The sequence below is a fragment of the Lagenorhynchus albirostris genome, chromosome 2, assembly GCF_949774975.1.
Source record: "Lagenorhynchus albirostris chromosome 2, mLagAlb1.1, whole genome shotgun sequence".
Taxonomy (NCBI): Eukaryota; Metazoa; Chordata; class Mammalia; order Artiodactyla; family Delphinidae; genus Lagenorhynchus; species Lagenorhynchus albirostris.
This window is the reverse complement of record NC_083096.1, coordinates 13,962,221-13,980,004: the sequence shown is the minus strand read 5'-3', so window position 1 is coordinate 13,980,004 and position 17,784 is coordinate 13,962,221. Positions and strand designations below refer to the sequence as shown.

The 17,784-nt window shown below is 37.7% G+C and overlaps 1 protein-coding gene across 2 annotated transcripts in view; it reads right to left on the bottom strand.

Moving 5' to 3' along the window:
* Window positions 1-592: 592 nt before the first annotated feature.
* Window positions 593-17,784, bottom strand: part of KCTD3 (potassium channel tetramerization domain containing 3) — a 70,131-nt gene continuing 52,939 nt past the window's right edge. The window contains exons 15-18 of one of the 2 annotated variants that reach the window (XM_060142038.1): window positions 6,705-6,801; window positions 3,193-3,365; window positions 2,963-3,101; window positions 593-2,228 (exon numbers count right to left, since the gene is read on the bottom strand). In XM_060142038.1, the coding sequence (XP_059998021.1) occupies window positions 1,667-2,228; window positions 2,963-3,101; window positions 3,193-3,365; window positions 6,705-6,801 (971 nt within the window). In that variant the 3' untranslated portion in view covers window positions 593-1,666. Of the gene's footprint in view, window positions 2,229-2,962; window positions 3,102-3,180; window positions 3,366-6,704; window positions 6,802-17,784 lie in introns of both variants that reach the window. The other variant, XM_060142037.1, reaches the window with a different exon arrangement.

The window sequence follows — 17,784 nt, the reverse complement described above, 5'->3', positions numbered from 1 at the left end:
TATGCCTAAGTTTTTTCATTATAATCTGCTCAAGGTTACAAGTGCCAGAGGAGACTCAAGTTCCTGCTATAACATCAAGGTTCAAGCTCTTGTTAAGTGAAAGAGAAAAGATTTGTAGTATAATGCAAATATAGTACAGAATAATGGTATAGTGAATTGCCTTTTTATAAGATTTTACTACATAATTCTTTAAAAGAAACTTCCAGTGGCCTTTTACTCTTGGAAAAGATTGGGTAAAAACAATCAATTTGTAACGTTTTCTTACTTGCCCACCTAACTTTAACATGAGTATCATAATGAGAAAGAAGTCTGTAAGAGATAATTACAATCCTTAGTAATAATGAAATTATGCTTTGCCTAACAATATTTCCCCTCATTGGTAATACAAGTTAGTTTGTTTTCATACATATAAATTGCTCCCTCTTCCCTTCCCTTTTATTATGGGAAAAAGCAAAGACATGAACAAACTCATCATGGTAGGTGCACTTTAAACAGGATAACTTTTCCTTGAATAACTTGAAAACACAGTCTTAATCACTTTTATTTGACTTAATTGACAAATACAAGAGAATGGCTGTGAAACCACTGGCAATATAGGAAACTTTATTTATTTTGACTTGATCCACTTATATTTCTGAGAATGGGAATATATACATTATTCACCAATAAATGCTTAATGCTTTAAATTTACAATTACGTTATTTGCAGAAACTTGGAAATCATTCCAATTAAATGGAAAAAAATACAAAAATTTTTTTGTTCTTATAATTCAAAATATATTTAAAATATTTCTACAGCAGCCGAAACCTTTAACCAAAAAATTCAGAACTGCAGTCTCAAGCTTAACAAAATGGCCACATTCTAATTTAATTATCTTGATTATTAACACAGGAAAAAAATATGGTGGCTCCTAAAACAAGGCAGACTAGCAACTGGTACAGTTTTCCTTTGTGGTCACTCAAAGCTGTCTTTATTATTTTTACTTCATCTGTTCAAACACAGACAATTGCTCCAACTTTAAAGAAAGTTTAAACTTTTGACCTATTTAATATTGGTGATGCTTGCTAAGATTTAAGAACTCCAACAATGAGAATCAGAAAATGACCACAATTAAAGTAAAATTATCCTAAAGGACTTCCTACTACACAGAGAAATCTGGTATTCAATAGTGTTTCTGAATTACGTATTTTTTCACAAACATAGCACCTCATTAAATACCTGGTAAACCACTTTGCAATCACAATAAGGGTTGGGAGACTAAGCTCCAAAGAGAATTATGTAATTCGCTTAATATAACATTGCAAGACAAATCTCAGGCATGATCAACATTAGGAATGCAGTCTGTTGGTTCCCACACTCTAAGGGGATGCTCATCTATATGGGCACCATCTTATTAAGACATGGTACTATGCTTCCAACATCCGCAGAGTAAACACGGAAGTAGACTCCTGCTTTACAAATGACCTAGTAAATGTGCCTGTAAAACTAAAAAAAATTTCCAAAAGATCTGAAGAGATGATATGGTTATTTTATCTCCTTACCCCAGGTAATTCTGTCAAAAAGATACTGAATGAAGTCCAATCTTAATTTGTAAAGTTTTGGTGTAAAAGCTAATGTGTTGAACTCCAGTAAAGTTTAACTCTCATCCACTCATTTTGCTGAGTTTTCACAAGCTGTACTCTTGACCTGAAGAATCACTTTTTTTGTGCCGAGGAGATGGAGTAGTCTTTGTAGGAGATGGGGATGCAGTACCAGGTGAGTCAGTTCCTCCATCAGAGGTACTTGGTGATGATGCCAGGTGGGGGACTTTCTTTCTTCCAAGGAATCCTCCTCCTTCAAATCCTCCTTTCTTCCGTAACTCCACTTTATTTTCATTTTCATCTTCTGATGACCTTTTCTTGGATTCTAGAAAACCTTCAGCTATTTTATGCACCTCCACTCCACTATCTGATTCTCTCAAACTTTTCACTTCGGTTCCAGGAGACTTTCTCTCATACACATTACATTCCCCTGTTGCCCGCTTCACTTCAGCTTGTACTGGACCCAAGTTACCATCTTCAGGGACAGCTCTTTCTACAGTTCTGTTCAAGTTCACAGTCTGGAAGTCCCTGTAACTGTGAAAGCTCTCAGTCCTCCTTGCTCTTGCTAACAAGGGACTTTCTCTGTAAGGCCTCATGGAACCGTAAGTAGCTGCTTCATGGATGGTTTCATGGTGCTGGAGCTGAAGACTGAAATATAGTTAATAATTACAGCTCACATTTCTTTCTGGGATTTTTCAGGGGCACATCTCATTAATTAAACTACCAGTTAAAACATACAAATTTTATAATGAATACTATATCCTTATTTACATATATAAAAATGTATTTTAAGCATGCTATATACTGTGTGTGTGTACAAAATTAACAATGCAAATAATACACCATACATATATATTCGCAATGAAGCTAGATTTTTGAATAGCTGAAAAAAAGCCGGGGAAAACACCTTTAAAACCAATGTGGAACCAACAGTTTCAGTATTTGGCCCTTAATTCAGATTTTTGGAATTTTTTAAAAATATGGTTAACTAAAACAATATACTAAGGCATTATGTACTTTTAATACAATGACAAAGTAAGATTAGACAAGATAATCATTTTTATTAATATGTCCCTAGGCAACAGGAACACCAGTTCCACATACCATCTAAGGGGACATGTGATTTTTCTAATTTCCTTTGAATGAATTCTTGATCACATAATAATTCAAATTGGCAGCAATTCACAAAATAAGTAAAAGGGCCCAAAATGGTTTTTTTATGAAAAGAAACATGCATATGAGAAATTTAGTAAAAAAAAATTAAAAAGCAACATAAAGTATGAATTTAAAATGTACTTTGAGAAATCTGGCTTTAAAGAACTATGTGGTTACAATAGCTCAGCCAATTTTCCCAAAGCAATCAATTCAGCTCTTTAACCTACCTAGAATTTGATTCACGAAGACGGCTATGCTGAACCACAGAAGTTGCTGGACTGATATTAGGAGTAGCGCAGCGAGATGTGCTCAGATCACACTGATCCAGTAATTTGAGTAGCTCCTCTTCAGTTGGACCACCTACATCTTAGGAAAACATACATCACTATAATCACTTAGGTCAAAAGCCTACCCTGTGCCAAACACCTTTCCATATGGAACCTACCCTTATCCTCACTTTTGTTAACCATATCCATGGCAGTGGTCAGATCCCACATCTGAATGCTGCCGTTTGTGTGGCCCGTGAACAAGTAGCGCCTTGGCCTTGAGCCCATCCTACTGGAGCCCTCACATTCTCTCACTGTAAATGAGGATATTGTAGTACAGTCAACAGCTTGGATCTCACAGATTCTGCAAAAGATATTGTACAGTTGTAAACCATGAGGAACAAATTACATTCTATAATTCATATTTTTAAATTGTCTCTTTGCAAAGTTACAGTTGACTCTTCCACACATATAAAACAGATTTAAAGGAGTCAAAGAGAGTCAACGGGAATAAAATTCAAGCCTTGTATTCTCCAATATATTAATACTCAACTTTTTCAAAGCATTTTTATAGCTATCTTCATTGATTTTTTTCATAAAAGATAAAAGAACCTGACAAAGAGCAATTATCCACATTTGACAAATGAGGAGACCAAGCAATAATGTCAGTAAATGACGTCCCAAAGCCATAGAAGGGTTAACAGAATTGTACTTGATTGAAACATTTATCCCAGCCTACTTCAAAACAAAGTTGAGGAGGCTTATTTAAAAAAAAAAAGATTATTAACAATTAGTGCCAGGCAAATGCAAGGTCCGAAAATAAAGGAGGAAGAGGAAAAACAACTCATATTAATGTGAAAAACATAGGAACAGAATATGAAGCTTAGCTGAGCTTCCTAGCAGGCAGGGAAAAGGATGGTGGAGGGTAAGGGGGGAGTTCATTCCTGCAATGCCCACATATAGCAAGTGACAGAGCCCATCCCAGTCTCATTCCCAATCTCAAGGCAAAAGCTAGTATTTCACCATTGAGTATGAGGTTTGCTACAATTACTTTTGCAGATATTATTTATCAGAGTAATAAATTTGCCCTTTATTAAGTGCTAGGATTCTTCTTTAAAAATCATAAATGGTTGCTGAACTGTCAAATGTTTTTTCTGTGTTTATCAAGATGATCACTTTTCTATTTTTGTTAATGTTATTTTTCAATAATATCTGTGAATTGACAAAATATTTTTAAAAATCTAGATTCCTGTTTCTGTTTAAAACTACAGTCAGCCCTCCATAATGTGGAACCCACAGACACAGAGGGCTGACTGTACTACACCAGTTTATATAAGGGACTTAAGTATCAGGGGATTGTGGTATCCACCTGCAGGGGGAAGTCCTGGATAAAGATGTCCCCCTGTAAATAATAATTAAGAAAACAGTTGCAACAGCCTCATGCAAATCAATGACAGTAAAACATGCCCTCACATCATACACAAAAATAAACTCAAAATGGCTTAAAGACCTTAAAAATAAGACATGATACCATCACATTCCTAGAAGAGAACACAGGCTAATAAGCATTCTCTAGCATAATTCGTACCAATGTTTTCTGAAGTCAGTCTCCCAAGGCAAATAGAAATAAAAGCAAAAATAAATGGGATCTAATCAAACTTATAAGCTTTAGTACAGTAAAGGAAACCATAAACAAAATGAAAACACAACCTACAGACTGGGAGAAAACATTTGCAAATGATGCGACCAACAAGGGCTTAATTTCCAAAATATACAAACAGCTCATACAACTCAATACAAAAAAACCACTCAATCAAAAAATGGGCAGAAGACCAAAAAGGGAACCCTCCTACACTGATGGCAGGAATGTAAATTGGTACAGCCACTATGGAGAACAGTATGGAGGTTCCTTAAACTAAAAACAGAGTTGCCATATGATCCAGCAGTCCTACTCCTGGGCATATACCCAGACAAAACTCTAATTCGAAAAGATACAAGCACCTCTATTTCACAGCATCACTATTCACAATAGCCAAGACATGGAAACAACCTAAATGTCCATCGACAGTTGAATGGATAAAGAAGATACCTGTATACAATGGAATACCTGTATACAATGGAATACTACTCAGCCATAAAAAAAAGAATGAAATAATGCCATTTGTACCAACATGGATGGACACAGAGATTATCATACTAAGTGAAGTCAAAGACAAATCTCATGTATCACTTTTATGTGGAATCTAAAATATGACACAAATGAACTTATTTATGAACTAGAAACAGGCACAGAGAACAGACTTGTGGTTGCCAAGGGAGAGGAGGGATGGATTGGGAGTTTGGGCTTAGCAGATGCAAACTATTATATATAGGGTGGATAAACAAGGTCCCACTGTATAGCACAGGGAACTATAGTCAGGATCCTGTGACAAACCATAGTGTAAAAGAGTATGAAAAAGAATATAAGGGCCTGGATTTTAAATGAGAGAAAAAAACATTTCCAACCTGGCTCCTGGGCTTATAATATCTTTACAACTATAGCTTTTCCTCTGGAATCATAAACTTAAAAACTATATAAAACTTGTTTTATCATGCAGAAATTGTAGTTGATTGCAACACTCTGCTATTGTTGGAAGTGACAGAACAATACTTAGGGACAGAACAACACTGGAGAGGACATGAGCACTGAAGAAGAATGTGAAAGACTACATTGTTAGAGAACGCTGTTATAACAGCAGCTTCAAACCATTGGGCAGCTTCTTCACCCAACATGGACACCAACACTAAAGCGCAGGGACGCATTTCTCCAGATACAAATTTGGCCTGTAACTACACTGTAGCTTCCTAATAACATTTTCTTAAAAAAAAAAAAAAAAAAAAGTTTAGAACACAAAAATCATTTTCTGGAATCAATTCATTTAACAATCACTGATGACTACATGCAATGAACTTTGATGGAAAGAAAATTTATCATTTCAAAGACTTTATCATTAAAATATTAAGAAATCAGCGATCACATGCTGAAGATAATAGAGAAATTATTTAAAATGTCACTAGCATTAGTAACATTGATATAAAAATGTGTAACCTACTTAGTAAGTACTAATAGGAATTTTACTTTTTTCACTTCCTTGACATGCAAAAAATTTTGTTCTTAAAGAGGAGAAATGTTACAGCACAATATGTTTGAGGCTGTAAATACTAATTTTAAGTGAAGTAAGATTTTAGTCCAATGAAAAAGAGGAAACTAACTCCTATTGAGCATCAATTATAGTCAGGGACTATGCAAGGTATTTTTGCATGTTTTTCACTCAGTGCAATCTTGGCAAGGTAGTTAAACTGTAGAAGAAACTGAGGCTCACAGAAACAAAGTAAGTTAAGTTGAATTTACATAGCTAGTAAGAGGAAGTGCCGGAATTAGAATTTCACTTGTCTACCATCCAATTCACTGTGTATCTGTTCTCCTATCATATCACTAGTCCTTCCTAAAAGTCCACAGCAGTGAAAATCATAAGTAGATTGTAGAGAATAAGCACTAAGTATACTGTATTAACTTTAAGTTAAAATGACCACAAGATAAAGAATAGACGTCTCTCTCAAAGATCTGTTTATGATACCACTATTTATCAGTGTCAAATGACTTAACGTGTTTTGCAAGACAAATGTGACTTCTGAATATAATATCTTTACAGTAAAGTGTTACCTCTTCCCAGTAGATGAGAGTCTTACAAACAGTTTGTTAGTGATGGGAACAACTTTCTGGATAAACACCTGTTGATCATCTCGCTCTCCAAAAGGCCCTTGGGTCAGAAAACAAAATGGCAAAAGTTAATTACAACTTAACAGGTTTCATTTAAAAAAAGGAACATTAATTTTGAAAAAAAAAAGAATTCTTCATGCCTGTCATTGTGGCATTGCATTCCACGTCAAAATCAGACACAAAATGCAACACTACAAGTAGTTCATCTTGCATCAGAAATTTTTTAAAAAAATAACTCAAAATGGATCAGAGACCTAACTGTAAGACCGGACACTGTAAAACTCTTACAGAAGAACACACTTTGACATAAATCACAGCAAGATCTTTTTTAATCCACCTCCTAGAGTGATGGAAATAAAAAATAAGTAAACAAACAAGTGGGATCTAATGAAACAAAAGCTTTTGCACAGCAAAGGAAACTACAAACATGGACGAAAAGACAATCCTCAGAATGGGAGAAAACATTTGCAAACAAATCAACGGACAAAGGATTAATCTCCAAAATATATAAACAGCTCATGCAGTTCAATATTAAAAACCCAATCCAAAAGTTGGCTGAACACCTAAACAGACATTTCTCCGAAGAAGACATACAGATGGCCAAAAAGCACATGAAAAGCTGCTCAACATCACTAATTATTAGAGAAATGCAAATCAAAACTACAGTGAGGTATCACCTCACACCAGTTAGGATGGGCATCATCAGAAAATCTACAAACAACAAATGCTGGAGAGGGTGTGCATAAAAAGGAACCCTCTTGCACTGTTGATGGGAATGTAAACTGATACAGCCACTATGGAGAACAGTATGGAGGTTCCTTAAAAAACGACAAATAGAACTACCATACGACCCAGCAATCCTGCTACTGGGCATATACCCAGAAAAAACCATAATTCAAAAAGACACATGCACCCCATTGTTCACTGCAGCACTATTTACAATAGCCAGGTCATGGAAGAAACCTTAATGTCCATCAACAGACGAATGGATAAAGAAGATGCGGTACATATATACAATGGTATATTACTCAGCCATTAAAAGGAAGGAAATTGGGTCATTTGTAGAGATGTGGATGGACCCAGAGACTGTCATACAGAGTGAAGTAAGTCAGAAGAGAAAAACAAATATCATATATTAATGCATTTATGTGGAACTTAGAAAAATGGTACAGATGAACCTGTTTGCAGGGCAGAAATTGATACACAGATGTGGAAAACAAACATATGGACACCAAGGGGGGAAAGAGGTGAGGGGGTGCTGGTGTGATGAATTGAGAGATTGGGATTGACATATATACACTAATAAGTATAAAATGGATAATAACCAGCGGGGGGGGGTCATTCAAGATGGCAGAGGAGTAAGACGTGGAGATCACCCTCGTCCCCACAAATACATGAGGAATATATCTATATGTGGAACAACCCCTACAGAACACCTACTGAACGCTAGCAGAAGACCTCAGACTTCCCAAAAGGCAAGAAACTCTCCACGTACCTGGGTAGGGCAAAAGAAAAAAGAAAAAACAGAGACAAAAGAATAGGGACGGGACCTGCACCAGTGGGAGGGAGCTGTGAAGGAGGAAAGGTTGCCACACACTAGAAGCCCCTTCACGGGCGGAGACTGCGCATGGCAGAGGGGGGAAGCTTCGGAGCCACAGAGGAGAGCACAGCAACAGGGGTGCGGAGGGCAAAGCGGAGAGATTCCTGCACAGAGGATCGGTGCCGACCAGCACTCACCAGCCCGAGAGGCTTGTCTGCTCGCCCGCCGGGGCAGGCAGGGGCTGGAAGCTGAGGCTCAGGCTTCAGTCAGATCCCAGGGAGAGGAATGGGGTTGACGGCGTGAACACAGCCTGCAGGGGGTTAGTGCACCACGGCTAGCCGGGAGGGAGTCCGGGAAAAAGTCTGGAGCTGCCAAAGAGGCAAGAGGCTTTTTCTTGCCTCTTTGTTTCCTGGTGCGCAAGAGGGGGGATTAACAGTGCCGCCTAAATGAGCTCCAGAAACGGGTGTGAGCCGTGGCTATCAGCGTGGAAACCAGAGACGGGCATGAGACGCTAAGGCTGCTGCTGCCGCCACCAAGAAGCCTGTGTGCGAGCACAGGGCACTATACACGCCTCTCCTAACGGGAGCCTGTGCAGCCCGCCACTGCCAGCGTCCCATGCTGCAGGGACAACTTCCCTGGGAGAACACACGGCACGCCTCAGGCTGGTGCAACATCACGCTGGCCTCTGCCGCCGCAGGCTTGCCCCACACTCCATACCCCTCCCTCCCCAAGGCCTGAGTGAGCCAGAGCCTCCGAATCACCTGCTCCTTTAACCCCGTCCTGTCTGAGCGAAGAACAAATGCCCTCAGGCGACCTACATGCAGAGGCGGGTCCAAAATCCAAAGCCGAACCCCGGGAACTGTGCGAACAAAGAAGAGAAAGGGAAATCTCTCCCAGCAGCCTCAGAAGCAGCGGATTAAATCTCCACAATCAACATGATGTACCCTGCATCTGTGGGATACCCGAACAGACAACGAATCATCACAAAATGAGGGGGTGGACTTTGGGAGCAACGATATATATTTTTTCCCTTTTTCTCTTTTTCTGAGTGTGTATGTGTATGCTTCTGTGTGTGATTTTGTCTGTATAGCTTTGCTTTTACCATTTGTGCTAGGGTTCTGTATGTCCTTTTACGTATTTATTTTTTTAGTATAGTTTTTAGCGCTTCTTATCACTGGTGGATTTCTGTTTTGGTTTGGCTGCTCTCTTCTTTCTGTTTTTTAAATTACGTTTTCATTTTCTAAATTTTTAATCATTTTTTAAAATAACTTTATTTTATTTTGTTTATTTATTTACTTTCTTTCTTTTTTTCCTCCCTTTTATTCTGAGCCATGTAGATGACAGGGTCTTGGTGCTCTGGTCAGGTGTCAGGCCTGTGCCTATGAGATGGGAGAGCCGAGTTCCAGACACTGGTCCACCAGAGACCTCCCGGCTCCATGTACTATCTAATGGCGAACATCTCCCATAGATCTCCGTCTCAACGCCAAGACCCAGCTCCACTCAACGACCTACAAGCTACAGTGCAGGACACCCTATACCAAACAACTAGCAAGACAGGAACACAACCCCACCTACTAGCAGAAAGGCTGCCTAAAATCAAAATAAGGTCACAGACACCACAAAACACACAAACAGATGCGGACCTGCCCACCAGAAAGACAAGATCCAGCCTCACCCACCAGAACACAGGCACTAGTCCCCTCCACCAGGAAGCCTACACAACCCACTGAAACAACCTTTGCCACTGGGGACAGACACCAAAAGCAGGAACTACGAACCTACAGCCTGCGAAAAGGAGACCCGAAACACAGTGAGTTAAGCAAAATGAGAAGACAGAGAAACACACAGCAGATGAAGAAGGTAAAAACCCAACAGACCAAACAAATGAAGAGGAAATAGGCAGTCTACCTGAAGAAGAATTCAGAATAATGATAGTAAAGATGATCCAAAATCTTGTAAACAGAAGAACTAAAGAGCAAACAAACAATAATGAACACCACAATAAATGAAATTAAAAATTCTCTAGAAGGAAACAATAGCAGAATAACTGAGGTAGATATTCCAGGTAAGTTACCTGAAAGATAAAATTGTGGAAATAACTACTGCAGAGCAGAATAAAGAAAAAAGAATGAAAAGAATTGAGGGCAGTCTCACAGACCTCTGGGACAACATTAAATGCACCAACATTCAAATTACAGAGGTCCTAGAAGAATAAGAGGAAAAGAAAGGGACTGAGAAAATATTTGAACAGATTATAGTTGAAAACTTCCCTAATATGGGAAAGAAAACAGTTAATCAAGTCCAGGAAGCACAGAGTCCCATACAGGATAAATGCAAGGAGAAACATACAAAGACACATATTAATCAAACTATCAAAAATTAAATACAAAGAAAAAATATTAAAAGCAGCAAGAGGAAAACAACAAATAACATACAAGGCAATCCCCATAAGGTTAACAGCTGATCTTTCAGCAGAAACTCTGCAAGCCAGAAGGGACTGGCAGGACATATTTAAAGTGATGAAAGGGAAAAACCTACAATGAAGATCACTCTACCCAGCAAGGATCTCATTCAGATTCAATGGAAAATTAAAACCTTTACAGACAAGCAAAAGCTAAGAGAATTCAGCACCACCAAACCAGCTTTTCAACAAATGCTAAAGGAACTTCTCTAGGCAGGAAACAGAAGAGAAGGAAAAGATCTACAATAACACACCCAAAACAATTAAGAAAATGGTAATAGGAACATACATATCAATAATTAACTTAAACGTAAATGGATTAAACGCTCCAACCAAAAGACTTAGACTGGCTGAATGGATACAAAAACAAGACCCATATATGTGCTGTCTACAAGAGACCCACTACAGACCTAAGGACGCATACAGACTGAAAGTGAGGGTTTGGAAAAAGACATTCCACGCAAATGGAAATCAAAAGAAAGCTGGAGTAGCAATTCTCGTATCAGACAAAATAGACTTTAAAACAAAGACTATTACAAGAGACAAAGAAGGACACTACATAATGATAAAGGGATCAATCCAAGAAGAAGATATAACAATGGTAAATATTTATGCACCCAACATAGGAGCACCTCAATACATAAGGCAAATACTAACAGCCATAAAAGGGGAAATTGACAGTAACACAATCATAGTAGGGGACTTTAGCACCCCACTTTCACCAATGGACAGATCATCAAAATGAAAATAAATAAGGAAACACAAGCTTTAAATGATACATGAAATAAGATGGACTTAACTGATCTTTATAGGACATTCCATCCAAAAACAACAGAATACACTTTCTTCTCAAGTGCTCATGGAACATTCTCAAGGATAGATCATATCTTGGGTCACAAATCAAGCCTTGGTAAATTTAAGAAAATTGAAATTGTATCAAGTATCTTTTCCGACCACAACGCTATGAGACTAGATATCAATTACAGGAAAAAATCTGAAAGAAATACAAACACATGGAGGCTGAATAACACACTACTTAATAACCAAGAGATCACTGAAGAAATCAAAGAGGAAATCAAAAACTACCAGGAAACAAATGACAATGAAAACACGGCAACCCAAAACATATTGGATGCAGCAAAAGCAGTTCTAAGAGGAAAGTTTGTAGCAATACAATCCTACCTTAAGAAACAAGAAACATCTCAAATAAACAACCTAACCTTACACCTAAAACAATTATAGAAAGAAGAACAAAAAAACCCCTAAGTTAGCAGAAGGAAAGAAATCATAAATATCAGATCAGAAATAAGTGAAAAAGAAATGAAGGAAACAATAGCAAAGATCAAAAAAACTAAAACCTGGTTCTTTGAGAAGATGAACAAAATTGATAAACCATCAGTCAGACTCATGAAGCAAAAAAGGGAGAAGCCTCAAATCAGTACAATTAGAAATGAAAAAGAAGTAACAACTGACACTGCAGAAATACAAAGGATCATGAGAGATTACTACAGGCAACTATATGCCAATAAAATGGACAACCTGGAAGAATTGGACAAATTCTTAGAAAAGCACAACCAGGAAGAAACTGAAAATATAAACAGACGAATCACAAGCACTGAAATTGAAACTGTGACTAAAAACTATCCAACAAACAAAAGCCCAGGATCAGATGGCTTCACAGGCAAATTCTATCAAACATTTAGAGACAAGCTAACATCTACCGTTCTCAAACTCTTCCAAAACATAGCAGAGGGAGGAACACTCCCAAACTCATTCTACGAGGCCACCATCAACCAGATACCAAAAACAGACAAAGATGTCACAAAGAAAACTACAGGCCAATATCACGGATGAACATAGATACAACAAAATACTAGCAAACAGAATCCAACAACACATTAAAAGGATCATACGCCATGATCGAGTGTGGTTTATCACAGGAATGCAAGGATTCTTCAATATAACAAACCAATTAATGTGATACACCACATTAACAAACTGAAGAATAAAAACCACATGGTATCTCAATAGATGCAGAGAAAGCTTTCAACAAAATTCAACACCCATTTATGATAAAAACCCTCCAGAAAGTAGGCATAGAGGGAACTTACCTCAATATAATAAAAGCCGTATATGACAAACCCACAGCTAACATCGTCCTCAATGGTGAAAAACAGAAACCATTTCCACTAAGATCAGGAACAAGACAAGGTTGCCCACTCTCACCACTATTATTCAACATTGTTTTGGAAGTTTTTGCCACAGCAATCAGAGAATAAAAAGCAATAAAAGGATTCCAAATCAGAAAAGAAGAAGTAAAGCTGTCACTTTTTACAGATGACATGATACTATACATAGAGAATCCTAAAGATGCTACCAGAAAACTACTAGAGCTAATCAATGAATTTGGTAAAGTAGCAGGATACAAAATTAATGCACAGAAATCTCTTGAATTCCTATATACTAATGATGAAAAATCTGAAACAAAATTAAGGGAATACTACCATTTACCACTGCAACAAAAAGAATAAATTATCTAGGAATAAATCTACCTAAGGAGACAAAAGACCTGTATGCAGAAAACTATAAGACACTGATGAAAGAAATTAAAGATGATATAAACAGATGGAGAGATATACCATGTTCTTGGATTGGAAGAATCAACATTGTAAAAATGACTATACTACCCAAAGCAATCTAGGGATTCAATGCAATACCTATCAAACTACCACTGGCATTTTTCACAGAAGTAGAACAAAAAACTTCACAATTTGTAATGAAAACACAGAAGACCACGAATAGCCAAAGCAATCTTGAGAAAGAAAAACGGAGCTGGAGCAATCAGGCTCCCTGACTTCAGACTATATTACAAAGCTACAGTAATGAAGACAATATGGTACTGGCACAAAAAAAGAAATATAAATCAATGGAACAGGATAGAAAGCCCAGAGATAAACCCATGCACATATGGTCACCTTATCTTTGATAAAGGAGGCAAGACTATACAATGGAGAAAATACAGCCTTTTCAATAAGTGGTGCTGGGAAAACTGGACAGCTACATGTAAAGAATGAAACTAGAACACTCCCTAACACCATACACAAAGATAAACTCAAAATGGATTAAAAACCTAAGTGTAAGGCCAGACACTATAAAACTCGTAGAGGAAAACATAGGAAGAACACTCTATGACATAAATCACAGCAAGATCCTTTTGGACTCACCTCCTCGAGAAATGTAAATAAAAACAAAAAGAAAGAAATGGGACCTAATGAAACTTAAAAGCGTTTGCACAGCAAAGGAAACCATAAACAAGACGAGAAGACAACCCTCAGGGCTTCCCTGGTGGTGCAGTGGTTGAGAGTCCGCCTGCCAATGCAGGGAAACGGGTTCATGCCCTGATCCGGGAAGCCCCCACATGCCGCAGAGCGGGTAGGCCCGTGAGCCATGGCCGCTGAGTCTGCGCATCCGGAGCCTGTGCTCCGCAACGGGAGAGGCCACAACAGTGAGAGGCCTGCGTACCGCAAAAAAAAAATAAATAAATAAAAGACAACCCTCAGAATGGGAGAAAATATTTGCAAATGAGTCAACTGACAAAGGATTTATCTCCAAAATTTACAAGCAGCTCATGCAGCTCAATATCAAAAAAACAAACAACCCAATCCAAAAATGGGCAGAAGACCTAAATAGACATTTCTCCAAAGAAGATATACAGATTCCCAACAAACACATGAAAGGACGGTCAAAGTCATTAATCATTAGAGAAATGCAAATCAAAACCACAATGAGTTATCACCTCACACCAGTCAGAATGGCCATCATGAAAATCTACAAATAAATGCTGGAGAGGGTGTGGAGAAAAGGGAACCCTCTTGCACTGTTGGTGGGAATGTAAATTGGTACAGCCACTATGGAGAACTGCATGGAGGTTCCTTAAAAAACCAAAAACAGAACTACCATATGACCCAGCAATCCCACTACTGGGCATATACCCTGAGAAAACCATAATTCAAAAAGAGTCATGTACCACAATGTTCATTGCAGCTCTATTTTCAATAACCAGGACATGGAAGGAACCTAAGTGTCCATCAACAGATGAATGGATAAAGAAGATGTGGCACATATACACAATGGAATATTACTCAGCCATAAAAAGAAACTAAATTGAGTTATTTGTAGTGAGGTGGATGGACCTAGAGTCTGTCATACAGAGTGAAGTAAGTCAGAAAGAGAAAAACAAATACCGTATGCTAACACATATATATGGAAACTAAAAAACAAACAAACAAAACTGGTTATGAAGAACCTAGGGGCAGGACAGGAATAAAGACGCAGACCTACTACAGAATGTACTTAAGGATATGGGGAGGGAGAAGGGTAAGCTGGGACAAAGTGAGAGAGTGGCATGGACATATATACACTACCAAATGTAAAATTGATAGCTAGTGGGAAGCAGCAGCATAGCACAGGGAGATCAGTTTGGTGCATTTTGACCACCTAGAGGGGTGGGATAGGGAAGGTGGGAGGGAGGGACACCCAAGAGGGAAGAGATTTGGAGATATATGTATATGTATAGCTGATTCACTTTGTTATAAAGCAAAAACTAACATACCACTGTAAAGCAATTATACTCCAATAAAGATGTTAAAAAAACCTGCTGTATAAAAAAATAATTCAAAAATTCATAAAAATTTTTATATAACTTTTCAAAATTATATTTTATGCACTAAGACTGTAAAAACTGAAGGCAATAATTTGCTTGAGACTATACATTAAGAGTACTAGAAGGAGACCTGTTAAAATAGAAGCTCTACATTTACTATCTTTCAGAATGTGCTCAGTTTCTTATCACTTCAAGAAAGGGATGTATAAATGAAGTTACTTTATGTATTGATGTTACTTTTTTTGAAAACTTAACTTGCAAAATCTTAAAAAATAAAGTACAACTTCATTAAGTAGAATTTCATTTATCAGAGCCTGTTGTACCCTTCAAGGATTTCAATCTAAAAGGTAAATTCAATTATTTTTACTTTATTGTACTTGGCAAGGTAGGAAAATGGCTCATATGTTTTAGAAAGAATGTGAACAATATAAAGTGTTTTTATGCAAAACTTACACATAAAATGTTAATAATTCTTTCCCAATACTCATTAGCTAAATATCAACTCATCATTCACAAAAAGTATGTGATGTACAACACATTTTTTAAAGATAGTATATCCCAAGTTATCTTATGTGAATCATACCTAATTAATAAACAGAATAACACTCTTATTAGTTAGCAAATACTTACGCTTACTATGTACCACACTACATGCTTTACAAATCACTCATTTGAATCATCATAACAACCACATAAAGGATGCACTATTATCATCTCCATTTTACAAACGAGGAAAGTAAGGCACCAACAGGTTAGTTAACCAAAGATCTCTTAAGTTCTACTTGATGGAACTGGAATCCAAACCCAAGCTGTCTGGCTTTTCACTAAGCTATGCAGTTGCCCAATTCCTGCACAACTCTCTGAAGTCTAATTCTATTGAAATGAAAAGACAGTCCTCACTCAATAACCCATAAACAAAGTCAAAATATTGACGACGGGTGAAATAACTAGGAAAGAGGATTACGGGACTATATCTTCCCTCCCCCTCAAACTTTATTACTGATGTGAGATTCTCACATAACTTCATACCTTAAGTAATTATCCATACCTCCCCTCTTATAGTTTCCCCAACACTTTTGCCCAAATTAGCACCTTTCCTTCAGAGAACACAAAAAAATATCCTTACATCTCTGTTATCTTCAACGGGGGAGAAAGGAAGAGGACTCAAAAATATGACCTTTGAATGTACTCACCTTCTAACTAGCTCCATTTCTTTCTGGCACAGCTGTTTCCAGTATCTGTTACTCCAGTCCCCTTTACCATCTACACTCCACCCCTACCACCCCCACTGACACTGGACTTTCTATTCTGTTCCACTAGTCTACATGTCTACCTCTTAGGATATTTTTTTTAAACGAAACTATGAACAGAGAAGAAAAAACATCTCCCTGGCCCTTTTAAACATTTTACATATGACTGTCTTAAGTAATTAACAGGGCTGCTTCTAAATATCTTTTATTCACATTACACATGTGCTCCCTGATCTGACGCCTGCCTATCTACCTAGTCTCATGTCCTACTATTCTCAGCTACATACCAACAATTAATGACGTTCTTGACATTTGCCAAACCTGCCAGGTTCTATTGGCCTCTATCCTTTTAACATGCTGCTTTCCCTTCCAGGAATGTCCCTGTCCTAGAACTCAGTTCAAACTCCTAGCGTCACCCACCGCCGCCTCTCTCAGTTCCAACATTAAGACCTCTGTGAAGTGCTCTGCCTGAACATTGGTTTCTGTCAAAGTTAAGTGGGGATAAGATCTACCCCATAAAATTGTCCAAAATAAATGTGAGTGTATGCTACAACACCCAGCACACAGACTAGCACTCTCTCCTGGGGGCTTTCCGTCCTATGCACTTGAGCAGTGTGCAAAATACAATCGTTTGCTTTTTATTCCCACCGCTCACTATAGTGTAAGTCGATGTTCACTGCAATTTTTTAGATTTCTAATGCCTGGAGCAAAAGTACACAATATCTGTTGATGCTACACCTTTAACTTACACTATGTTATATGTCAATTATATCTCAATAAAGCTGGAAAAAAATGTTCAAATAAAACTTTCAGTGCCTATCATCACACTGGGAACTGGAATCGCACAGCAACTGATAAAAGTGACAACACTGAGCAGTTCTCTTTCTAAAAATACTAAGACTGTGGTACTACAATTCTCTTCAGAAGCTTACATTTCTTAAAGATAACTATTTTTGAAATCTTTACTGTGGGAGCAAATATCCTGATGGACATATATTTAATAGTTTCATGCATAACAATTCTGATCCACTCCTCGTTTTCCATCAGTGCTATAATTTCTGCTTATACAAGATGATCTACAAGGTGCATTAGTTCCTTCAAACAGATCC